We start from the raw sequence: 13209 nt of genomic DNA, 5'->3' as shown, positions 1-13209 counted from the left end.
TGCATGCTGTAATCTTGACATATCATCTGAACTGGCATTCATAAGTGAATACTTAAAACAAAAATCATTATGTTGCCTTTTATAAATGTTAACTTTGCCACCAATTTTTCATCCATCTGTTTGGTCTCATTATGACACAAGACCAGAACTGGTGGGACTTGAACCTGGCCCTCTGGTTCAGAGGTAGGGACACTGCCACTATGCCACAGACCCTATGCCACTAGTTTGTATGCTATGTTGAAATGTAAAATTAGGAAGTATTTTAACCAGTTACCAGAGCCTCCTTTCTCTGTCGTAGAGCAAGAACCAGTTCCAATTAGCTCCAATAGATCTATCTCGATCATTCAGTAAATCTGCATTTTGCATCCATGAACATATGAAATTTATGATGGCCTGCTTAGTGACTAGGCAGACAACAGAATGGGTAGTACACAGTCTTAGTGCAACTAAATTGGTGATTACAAAGTTAAGATATTTCATGTGCGTGTTTAATTTTTCAGATTTTTTAAAAATAAAATCAATTTGTTTGCAACCTTTCTAGGATACTAACTATATTTAACTAAAGGATAGATTGCAGAGCTATTTGTTTTCAATATTCATTAAGTATGAAAATATCAAAGAATTTCATACAGTTATTAGTTAGGATAATCTGGATTTTATAGTCAATGATAAACAAATGATGCCAGATACCCATGGATTTGCAATAAACAATTACAGTTCAATCTATGGTTATTAGAGAGGGAATTTTGTTTGAACAAGTGCAGTGTCTCTCCTTAACTGATAAATTCAAAGAATCCTCCCTGAAGCCATAGTTTAAATTGAGAGATATAACTTCAAACCAATGTTAAACCCAGTATAGAAAGCAAAGTAGAAAGAAGCATGGGATTGAGAAAGAGATAACGGGAGGAAGGAAAAAGAGAATGGAGCGTTTCAGCGTTTCCAGTATTTAATGAAAATGTAGTGATTTTAATGAAGTCAGCCAGGTGGACCTCATAGAATGTGTTTCCTGATTGGGGCTGTTAATGTAGTCCAATCAGGTTAACGTATAAGAACAGGAGTGTCAGAGGATCTGCTCACTTGGAGATCTGGCTCTGAGGGAACTCCGTGTTGGTGTCTGCCTTGTGTAAATTTATGGGTGACTTGGTGACGGATACTAGCATCTGGAGTTGTTTCAGAAAGCAGTAACTCCAAATAGCTGATAAAATGGCCACCAATAAAATGGCCACTGACACATGAGGAAATGGGCGCAACCTTCTTCTCCATCATGTGCACATGGCTTGGAATGTCTGCTTGCTATGCCATGTTTTCCTACTGTTGGAAAATGACCCTCCCGCGCACAGTGTAACAGAGAATAGAAACCTGTTAACCTGACCAGAGATCAGTTGCAAATGAACAGTCAAGCTGCCTTCTTTCATTTAGTATTTGCAGTATTTGAGATGTGGGATGAACCTTCTGGAAAATCAGATTTTTTTAAAGCCAAACCAACTTCTTTCTACTGCCAAGCTCTGTCTGTACCTGTGCGCGCCATTGCTCTGTCCTGTAGTGGTGGCTTTTACAATAAATACAGCCTAATTAAAAGTTGAAGGAATGATACTCCACACTTGTACATATTTCAGGATCAGAGAGGTTTTATGGCAATAATTGAGACTTATCGCACTGTTTAAAAATTGAATGGTGATGCCTAACATTTTTTCTGGTGTAGGAGATTATCTTGTGGTTAAGTGGCCCATATTTGTGATCCCTCATAATTTGAATGCTGAATTTCACAATGCATTGGTCTTGAAATGCAACTGCTGATTCAGCAGGACAACTGGGACCAAATTCCTGATATCTGTGCTTCACTATGTATGGATATCAGGCATTCTGTCTGGTTGTTCCTGTAGTAATTGTTAGCACTGTTAACCTTGCTGCAAAATCCAGACTATGCGTCCATTAAATCCCATCTGTTTTTTATGTAAAAGTGGTTGTTGGAGAATTTTCTTTTCATGTGGTTTGGAATCTGTTATCTTTAAACATTGTAAAGACGTTTATAACTTGCGTAACATGCAGCCTTATAACTTTTACTATTCTACCCCAGCATCCATTTTTATTCTTTAGTGGAGTGCTCCATTTTTGCTTCATAGTCACATGCTTGTTTGACTACTTAATTTTTTTAAAATTTTAAAGTTTCAGATTATTTGATAATTAGTTGAGAGTGGGCAGTTTTGCTAATATGAATTTTTACCCATGAAGAACTGTGCTGAAACTACCAAGCTTGTTTCACTAAACAGCAGAAACCAAAGATTAAAATGGTGAACACTCTGGAATTAGAAAATAATTGTTCTAACCCATTCTTCCGACTAATTCTCCCATTGTTGCCACTTTAGGAAATTCAAACTTCAACAATTGCATTTTAACATAGTTCAAAAAAGACTTAAAAATAGGTATCATCCGTAAAATGTTCATTCTGTTTCGATATACTGTGATATTCCATACTCAGATGGTTTTATTTTGTTGTGTACATTTGCAATTGTTGATGGATTGTTCAAAAGCTTTTCAGCTGTAATATTTAATTGGTGGTTTGTACTGACTAATGATAGCTCATTTTTCATTTTTCAGGTGAAACTTGTCAAATATATTAGTAAGCAGTTACAGTGCAAACACAAGGTACCACCCAGTGAGAGAACATCCGAGCTTGAGAGATATCCCCGACTAAGTGACTGGTTCCGGACCATAAACCTAAGAAAAGAAATAATACAAGTAAGTTTATTTTTTCTCATCTGTTTATATTATGTGGAAAACAATGTAATGTCTTGTGTTATAGTACTGGTCTGATAAATTGCTTGGCCAAGTTGAAATGCTTACTTACATTGCCATATTGATGATGATGATTAATTAATGCAGAAGAATCCTAATGAAGCTGACATTAGAGGGTTGTTGTATTTGACACAATAGTTCTTCCTTCCTTATAGCATTTCCAGACAATTTCATAGTTCAATTTGCTTCACTCAAATTAATATTGTTTGTATGTGGTAGTCATAACTTATTGAATTAACACTGAATCACAACATCCCGTGTCACATTAGGCAAGATATCAGCATGATTTTCTATTGACATTGTGTGTGGTGTTTATAAGTTTGGACTTGCCTAAAAACAAAAAGTGCTTTAATAGCTACTCACTGCTACATTGTAGGAAACATGCTATCCAATTAGTACACAAGAAAGGTCCCAGACAAAATAATGTGATCATCAACAGACAATCTGTTTTCATGGTGCTAGTTGTTAGCAAGACCATTGGAGAGGCTTCCACTGCATTTCCTTGTAAAATATGACCAAAGAATCTTTACTGTCCACCTTAGAAGACAGGTGAGCCTTCAAAGTTTGTGAGAAGATTTGTAGCTCGGGTGCTCGTTGTTGTGGTTCTGTTCGCCGAGCTGGGAATTTGTCTTGCAAACATTTCGTCCCCTGTCTAGGTGACATCCTCAGTGCTTGGGAGCCTCCTGTGAAGCGCTTTTGTGCTGTTTCCTCCGGCATTTATCGTGGCCTGTCTCTGTCGCTTCCGGTTGTCAGTTCCAGCTGTCCGCTGTAGTGGCCGGTATATTGGGTCCAGGTCGATGTGTTTGTTGATAGAGTCTGTGGATGAGTGTTCATCCACAAACACATCGACCTGGACCCAATATACCGGCCACTACAGCGGACAGCTGGAACTGACAACCGGAAGCAGCAGAGACAGGCCACGATAAATGCCGGAGGAAACAGCACAGAAGCGCTTCACAGGAGGCTCCCAAGCACTGAGGATGTCACCTAGACAGGGGACGAAATGTTTGCAAGACAAATTCCCAGCTCGGTGAACAGAACCAGAACAACAGGTGAGCCTTGGAATAATGTCTCACCTGAAAGGTAGCAAGTCCAATGAAACACACGCATACTGCATTGCAATGTCAGCCTGCATTCTTGTGCTCAAGTTACAAACTTGAGACCACAACCTTCTCTCAAAAGTGATAGTACCATCCATTGAGGTGTGGCTGACAGTTTAAGATTTAACTTTAATTTTGGTGTGATCTCAGTCAGTCCTATTCTGTTCCAGGCTGTTGATGGTGTTTAATCTAAACCAAAGACTGGTATCAATATTTAAGCAACAAGTCACTGCTTCCGTCTTGTTTACAGCATTTGCAAGTTATGATCAGATCAAATGCTTTGATGTGCATTCAGTCAGCCTAAGTGACATTCAAGTATTGAAGAGTGTCTGAATAAAATACTCATTTGCAGACATCTAAATTTCCTGTATATGTCCTAAGTATGTAATGATATGCTATTCACAATAATCTAATTGCTTCCTTCATATTTTTGTAACTGTTTTGTTTTCTCTCCCTTTTTTAAAGGGGAAGGTGGGAAGAGTGAATGAGTTGATAGGCAGCAAGAACTTGAACTTTCTTTGCTGCCTAGTGGTGTCCTTCATTGCTTCAGTTGTGATGATTTAAAAACAGTTTTGAACCTAAATATTGAGTACTTGTTGTGGTATTTGAACATGTAGGACATGATAGTTGAAATGAGCTATGTAGCATCTGTAAAGTGCATTTTCAGCAAATGTCACCTGGGGTTAGAATTGTACTAACTAGCGCAAGGTTAGATTTGTGCATCAAACTGACCACAACATATTTTTTCATGTCTACTGCTAAAGCCACAAGTTGTAGCGTTTGTACATTAAGACATGAGCAAAGTGGTAGTCTGGTTGAAACTTTTTCTCTCATCCAGATAAACTTTATTAGTTCACTGGAATCTGTAAGTTTCTTCTGGCATCCTAAGTTTGTTATCAGTAATAATGTTTGATGTAAGCTGTAAATCATCTGAAATGGAAAGTCAGTGTTTATGCAAAGATGGTGCAGTGTGATAGTAATATGACTGCTGATGCAAGCTTTTAATAATGAATCACTTGGAACAGTTCTGCTATGGGATGACCCAACTCTCTCTGACCTGTGATTACTGAGAATTAAAATGTATAATTTTTAACTCTGTGCATGCATAAAATTAGGATGAGCTTATCTAAGTGCAGCATCAAAAGAATTAATAACTAGCTCACCCACTATGACACTGTTCACTATTTGCCACTTGGTTCTGATTAATGACTGTGAGAAGTGTGTTTTAACCTGGCCTGTCCCTTTAATGCTACCGCGCAGGTAATCTCTCTGGGTTGATGGTTTAAAGAGGCACGCCTTGAGGTTAATTAGAGGTTAATAGTTGTGGGAAGTTTCTGTTGATTATGTACTGCCCATAAATCACTGCCTTCTGCAATTGAGGAACTTACATTATTAAGGTCAGTAAAAGCATCAGGAAGTGACTGCCTTCTTTCCATACTTTTGACCCATTTACGTGGTATGGCACTACGCACTAAAGGTTATATGTTATATATGTTTAATAGAGTTTGTGAATGATTTAGGTTTCTGTTTTGTGGCTATATAATTAAAGCGAAGTTTTGCATTTATTTATGTTACTCATTAACTCTATCATAATCGTTACCTGTGTGTATCTATAATTTGTGTATTTCCCTTTTTATTTTACGAAGTTTGCTCATATTAGCTTGATGAGTGGGATAGAAAATCTGAGCTGCTGTTAATTTAAAACTTGAACAGGAAGTCCGGTTCTGCAAGATGGGATTGAAAACTCTGGAGTTACCAGCACTCCTTTTTGGCAACCTGCAAGAACAATCATGTTCATGCTTTTCTCCACTTGTGACTTTTATTTGCTTTTTGTAATTTCTAGCTTTCTACTCTCCCTCGATTCCAGATTGCACAAGCAGAAAATATGTTTTTGAACTTTTGGCAATTTAATAGACTAGTGTATATTTGTGCTACATCCTACTTCAAATCTTTTTGTGCACATGTTCCCCTTTCACAAAAAGGAACAGTGTAGGAAATAAATTCCTTTTAGCTAGTCTTCCTTCTAGGAACAGAGCTAAGCTATTTAGCATATTTTGAGCCTGGTCTGCATTAGGCTAAGACTAGTATAGTACTCCATTTTAAACACTTTAGTTGCGAATTGTAAGACATGGATTGAGCTGTGTGGTTTGACATCCTGTCATTTTAGACTTTTTTTGGCAGAATGCAGAATGAAAAACAAGTGATTATTGGAATGATCAGATGTATCAAAGAAATGCACATAGCTAATGAGCTTGTGATGGGTACAAAGTTCACTCCAGCTAGGTGCATCATTTGTGATTTTGAATAAAAGCATGAAAGTTTTTTTTACTGTATTTCAAATGCTTTGTCCTTCTGCTTCAGTGGCAGTCAGTAGTTTTGCATTTGATTCCAAAGATTGCAAGTGCATCAGTGTCGAAGCTAAGCTGTGATGATGAGATGTGAATCAAGGGTGTCTCTTTGAGCTGTGCCACTAGATGCCATATTTTGGTTGAGACCTTAAACCATGACTCTCTTTGCTCTTCCGGGTTGCTGTAAACCAGGCCCAATTTCAAAGAACATGAATTTTCTCCTGATATCTTGACAAACATGTATCTGTTGAACATTAATGAAGTTGATAATCTGGTCATTTATCATGTTGCATTTTGTGGGGTCTTGAAGCAGCGCCTTTTCTTACATTAGAATAGGAATTACGGTTCAGAAGGACTTCAGTGATTTTTTTTAAGAATGAGGCTCTGAATGGCACTGTAGTTACAACTACAAGCAACATACTGTGATGCTGGAAATCTGAAATAAGAATAGTACAGAAGAAGCTCTACAGGTCTGGAAACATCTGCGGACAGAGAGGAAAAACGGTTAATGTTTTGAATTCAGTATGTCTCCAAGGGGAGAGTCTTATTGAACTCACTGTTAGTGCTATGTAAATAGAGTCATAGTGATGTACAGCATGGAAACATACCCTTTGGTCCAATCATCCTTGCCGACCAGATACCCTAACCTAATCAAGTCCATTTGCCAGCACTTGGCCCATATCCTTCTAAACCTTTTCTATTCATATACCCATCCAGATGCCTATAAAATGCTGGAATAGTATTAGCCTCCACCACTTCCTCTGGCAGCTTATTCCATACACTCACCACCCTCTGCATGAAAACATTGCCCCTTAGGTCCCTTTTATAACTTTCCCCTCTCACCCTAAACATATGCCCTCTAGTTCTGGACTCCCCCACCCCAGGGAAAAGACCTTGTCTGTTTTATCTTGTCCACGCCCCTCATGATTTTATAAACCTCTTTAAGGTAACCCCACAGCCTCCAATGCTCCAGGGAAAACAGCCCCAACCTATTCCGCCTCTCCCTATAGCTCAAATCCTCCAACCCTGGCAATATCCTTGTAAATCTTTTCTGAACCCTTTCAGGTTTCACAACATCCTTCCGATAGGAAGGAGACCAAATTTGCATGCAGTATTCTAAAAGTGGCCGAACCAACATCCTGTACAGCCGCAACATGACCTCCCAACTCCTGTACTCACCAATAAAGGGAAGAATACCAAGCGCTGCCTTCACTATCCTATCTACCTGCTACTCCACTTTCAAGGAGGTATGAACCTGTGCTCCAATGTCTCTTTGTTCAGCAACATTCCCCAGGACCTTACCATTTAAGTGAATAAGTTAGAATTGAATCAATTTGTTTTTCCCGAATCAAGAAAATGACCTTTGCCAGAAGACTAAAAGCTAGCACAATTCGAAATTTGTATTGACAGCTTGCACATTTACCCTGTCATTCAAATATAAATGATTTTTCTACCAGATTACTGATACTTTAATTCTATACCTCACCAGTGCTATGTTTTGGATGTAGTCACACAAGTAGATAACAATTAAATTCTATTTAATTAGCTGCTTGGGAATCCGACATGAGTTTTTAGCCTTTGTATTCCTGATTAAAGGAGGGGTGAGATTTGATTCTAGTGAGGAATATTATAGCATAAATATGGACAGCTTGATTTTATTAAGTCTTGTGTAGGTGTTTATCTTCACTTGTAGTCTAATCAAACTTCACCTGTCTGCCCACATTATGCTCTCTGAAGTAATTTTATAATTCTGCTTTAAAGTAACCCATGTCTAGATGTTTTTAAATCCAACTACTGAAATTAAAATGCAATTAAGGAATAAATCTGGAAATAAAGGCTAGCCCCATGATGGCAATGAAACTATCGTTGATTATTGTAAAAACCCATCTGGTTCATTTAATGTCCTTTTTAAAGTCAAAAATCTGCCATTCTTAGCTGCCCTGCCTTTACTGTGGATCTGGAAGGTAAAAACAATGACTGCAGATGCTGAAAACCAAATACTGGATTAGTGGTGCTGGATGAGCACAGCAGTTCAGGCAGCATCCAACGAGCAGCGAAATCGACATTTCGGGCAAAAGCCCTTCATCTGTTGGTAGTGTGGCCGAGCGGTCTAAGGCACGGAATTAAGGCTCCCGTCTCGACAGAGGCGTGGGTTCGAATCCCACTGCTGCCATTTCTGCTGAGCAGCTCCAACGGCGTCGCTTGTTAAAATGCTTTACTGTTGGTACTGTGGATCTGGAGTCTTATAAATGTGTTTGACTTTAAATGTCCCCTGAAATTGTCTAGCAAGCCATACACTTGTACCAAATAATTACAGAAAAGCTAGAATGTGGTGGTTTAAGAAGGTGATTCACCACAACCACCACTTCAAGGACGTTTAGGAATGGGCATCAAATATTGTCTTAGCCAGTGATGCCCACATCCCATAAAAAACTTTTAAAATAATCCATTATGTTTTCTTTGTGCCGTCTTGTATTAAGATCTTGCTTTAAACTGTATCTACTAAGTTTTCTTCCTGTCCTTTTGTATTCATTCCAAAAGGTTGACGAAATCTTATTTTCCTGTTTGGAAATCTGTGTACCACATGTTCATCCAAGTATTTGGAGATTTTCTGCTGTAATTAGTTATGTGTTTAGCATGGAAGAATCCCAAACACCAAAGTTGGTGTGTATTCCACAGCTGGTGAGTGTGGTAACCCCTATATTTGACATCCCAAATATTTATACCAATACATCCTAAAAGCCAATATTGAAGTCTAAGTGGACCCTGCTAAATGTGGAGGGAGGAACAATCCTAGCTGGATTGAAATGGAGAAATCTCTGAAAGTAGGCAGTTTCTGCATTTGAGAAGAGTTAGATGTTTGCAGGACAGTTGAGCATGTCTTCACCCACCCCTTCTCTTTATTTCCTCCCATCCTCCTTCAAAATTCTGTCACATCTCACATCAGTGTCTGTCTTTTATCTGTGTTAAGTTTGAGAATTTATTCGTGTCATCCCTTTTCAAATAATCTTTATTAACTCTTTTTTGGAATAGGTCTGATAATTTATGGGTTAAAAACAAAAGATTGGACAAAGTGCTTCTGACATAGCTCATTCTCCATACAAATTGTATTAGAGTCATTCAGATGTATAGCATGGAAACAGACCCTTCCATCCAACTTGTCCATGCCAACCAGATATCCTAAAGTAATCTAGTCCCATTTGCCAGCACTTGGCCCATATCCCTCTAAACCCTTCCTATTCATATACCCATCCAGATGCCTTTTAAATGTAGTAATTGTACCAGCCTCCACCATTTCCTCTGGCAGCTGATTCCTGATGAAGGGCGTTTGCCCGAAACATCAATTTTCCTGCTTCTTGGATGCTGCCTGACCTGCTGTACTTTTCCAGCATCACTCTGATCATCATTGAATTTGGTTCCACCCATCTAGAGTAAGCTATCTGAGACCAGCCTGCTTAAACACAAAGCTTGACTATACATAAAGAATGGTCACTTAAGCAAGGTGTGGGATGTTGTTAAAGTGTGGCTCAGCATGAATCAGACTCTTGTGAAATAGAGTGAGAAAAATTACTGTAACTATTTCCTATTTTAGAGGCATTCTTGCTTTATATAGTGACTTATCACATTTTAAAGCCCCATGCTATCTTTGAAGACTGAAAGTGCGTTTTGAAGTATATTTATTGGAGTCATACTTAACAGCTAAGTTGCACCCAGGAGCCATTTATCATTACCATGATGGTCGAACATTTGAAGTACTTCAGTGATACCCTCAAGGCCTCACTGGTGAAGTGCAGCATTCCCACAGACACCTGGGAATCTCTGGCCCAAGACCATCTAAAGTGGAGGAGGATCATCTGGAAAGATATTGTGCACCTCGAGATTTGCCGTCAGGAAAAAGCAGAAGCCAGGCCAAAACAGTTTAAGGAGTGAGCTGCTGCACAATGCCCCACCCATCCCTTCCTGCCCCAAGTGTAACAGAGCCTGCAGAAGCAGCATCGGTCTGTACAGCCACCTACAGACTCGCTGTGAGAATGGGAGAGAATCATCCTCGTCTATGAGGGACCACCAATTAATGAATGAACCCAAGAGTGAAAATTAAAAGCAAAAGTGATGAATAGCCAGTTTAAAAATGTATCTGTGGTGTTAGTTGAGTGAGGAAAAAAGCTAGACTTTTAGTTACTACTCAACGGAATAGTATTAAGCTCTTTTCTATCATACTTCCCTTTGGTTAAGCATTTCAATCAAAACTATACGCCACAGTCCAGCTCACCCACTCGGTTATATTCCTTGGGGCATTTGTGTAAATCTGCAATGCAGTACCAAGGTCGCCTGAGTAAATATTTGTACTAATGCTATTTCAATCATTTACCAAAATGAGATGGTGCTGTGAAGAATAACTTGACTAGTTTGTAGTCCATGTGTACTATTTCCTTACAAATATGCAATTATGTCTAAGTCGCCAACGGCAACAGTTGCAATCCTTTTGAGATGGAGAAATAGTTACTTTGGCAAGGGAAAATTTATATATAAAATGATTGATCTTGGAACCATGACAGTGTCAGTTGGGCAAATGGAAAGCTTTTTGAGAATGTCCAGCAAAAATGTCACAGACTGGTTCCTGAAATTTTGGATGAGTTATTTCTTAAGTTTAAGTGTGCAGTATAAATGTAGAGTGGGGCATAATTATCATGCATATCCTGTTGCTGAGAGGGTTTATTTTAAGTTAGAAGTGGGCATCACTCTTAATTTATAAACATGTGCTGACTCTTCCAATATGAAGAGCCAGTCTATTTTTACACAATGACTTGATTGAAATTGGAAAAACTGTGGTTTTCAAGTTGCTGCAGTGGCTTGTCTTTCAATGACCTGCCCATTTTGTTTCATTTATCATATGTCACTGACCTTGGAGTCTTTGAAATTAAATGCAGTTGTAGCAGTCAGCCTTTCTTTTTAAGTGTGTAGCTAAGATCATAGATTATGGTTGATGTTCCAACATCCTGGAATATAGGTGAAAAGGATGTTATTGATGACAAAACTTTGAGACTCTTCCTCATTGTGTGTTGATAGTTAGGCCATTCTACCCATTGAGCATGCTCTACCATTCTATATGTTCAAGGCTGATTGAACACTTCAGTACCTTTTATTCAACCTATCCCATTACTTTTATGTCACTGGTAATCAAAAATCTCTCCATCTCTACCTTAAACATAATCAAGGGTTGAGCCTGTACAGTACTGAGTGGTAGAGAATTCCAAAGGTGTACTGCCCTCTGGGAGTAAAATAATTTATCTTCATTTCAGTGCTAAAGTGTCATCTCCCCTTATTTTAAACTTGTATCCTCCACTTTTGGAACATCTGCAACTACCCTGTTGTCCTTTAAGTATTTGATATGTTTCAGTTAGATCACCTCTCGTTCTTCAAAACTCAAGAATACAGGCCCAGTTTGCCCATTCTGTCTCTTCATTGGACTCTTGCCATCCCAGGAACAAGTCTGGTGAGCATTTATACATGTTGTTACTGAAGGGTGGGATTCACAGATTGGATATTCAACTGAAAGTGTTTATCTTGAAATTTATAAAGGATGCTCCTAATGCCTTGGCATGTTTCATAATGCCAAAGACTATTATGTAAATGTGAGTTGATGTTTGGAGGTTCAGTGACATGAAATTGTTTCTTTCTGTGCAATTTGTATTTTAGTGCAGTCATGCTTTAGCTTTGTTAGAGAAGAATATTTTGGCACCTAGAATATCTGATTAGATTTTGTAGTATAGACTTCCTAGAACAGGACAAAAAAAATCCATTTCCTTCTTCTTGAGTTCTTTGTGATTGGATTCACTCTCTGCTGCTTCTCCTTGACCTTTTGCCTTAGTTACACTCTTTCTTTAAGTGTGGCTAGATAACTAATGTCAGTCCTTGAAATCATCATTTGGCTCTTAGGTCTTTTCTGGAATATTTTGGAGTGAGTAATGCACCCACATGGGCAACACACCATCTATATTCAACAGTCCACCCCTGACCACCCCCACCTTCCCAACGACTGCTGTTTAAATTTTAGAAATTTTGTTTTTGTAGCTTGGTTCCAAGTAGGATGATACGCCTCCCCTTTCCAGTTTCCATATTTAATATTTAGGTTTGATTTCTGGTGTGCACAACTGAAAGGAATGAACAATTTTATTCTTTCCACCACTTTTGTGCTACGTGGCAAATGGTACTGTTGATTACTAAGAATGTGTCACCCAAAAGCCAAAGCAACTTGTATTGTGCAGTCAAAATTAACAGTGACCAAAGACATTTAATAGGAGTGTTTATAAAGAAAACGGGGAAATTGAATCTCAAATGGAGATACTGTAAAAGATCAAATGAATGAAAACTTATTTGAAGAGGTAGCTTTTAATTGGTCTTTTAAAGTGGCAAAGTGAGGTGGAGTGCTGAAGGTAGTGTCTTCAAGTATCCACAGCATAGGCAACTGGAGGTCTGGCCACCAGTGGTAAGGTGATTGAAATTGAGTTTACTCAGTCTGCCTTAGCTTGGATATCCTGGAGGGATTTTGGATTGGGGGGGTGGGGGGGCAAGACCATGGAGAGATTTGAAAATCAAGAATGCTGCATTTGAGGTTGTGATTAACTGGAAACTACTGTAGGTCAAGGAACACAAGAATGATGTGGGAGGGGATCTCATAAGTTCAGATGTTAGATCTTATGGAATAAAGGGAGAACTCTCCATTTGGATACAGAACTGGCTCAAAGGTAGAAGACAGAGGGTGGTGGTGGAGGGTTGTTTTTCAGACTGGAGGCCTGTGACCAGTGGAGTGCCACAAGGATCGGTGCTGGGTCCACTACTTTTCGTCATTTATATAAATTATTTGGATGTGAGCATAAGGTATAGTTAGTAAGTTTGCTGATGACGCCAAAATTGCAGGTGTAGTGGACAGCAACGAAGGTTACCTCAGATTACAACGGGATCTT

At 38.8% G+C, this 13209-nt stretch overlaps 1 protein-coding gene across 14 annotated transcripts in view; it reads left to right on the top strand.

The window, feature by feature from the left end:
* Positions 1-13209, top strand: part of LOC140491549 (kinase suppressor of Ras 1-like) — a 208516-nt gene that overhangs the window by 130267 nt on the left and 65040 nt on the right. For all 14 annotated transcript variants that reach the window (XM_072589898.1, XM_072589895.1, XM_072589887.1 and 11 more), the window contains one exon: positions 2599-2739. Coding sequence is in view for 11 of the 14 variants with exons in the window: in XM_072589895.1 (XP_072445996.1) it covers positions 2599-2739 (141 nt within the window). In the remaining 3 variants the exon portion in view is untranslated. The remainder of the gene's footprint in view (positions 1-2598; positions 2740-13209) is intronic.

This window comes from Chiloscyllium punctatum, chromosome 19 (assembly GCF_047496795.1).
Source record: "Chiloscyllium punctatum isolate Juve2018m chromosome 19, sChiPun1.3, whole genome shotgun sequence".
Lineage (NCBI taxonomy): Eukaryota > Metazoa > Chordata > Chondrichthyes > Orectolobiformes > Hemiscylliidae > Chiloscyllium > Chiloscyllium punctatum.
The sequence above is the reverse complement of the archived record's forward strand: the minus strand, read 5'-3'. Positions and strand labels throughout refer to the sequence as shown.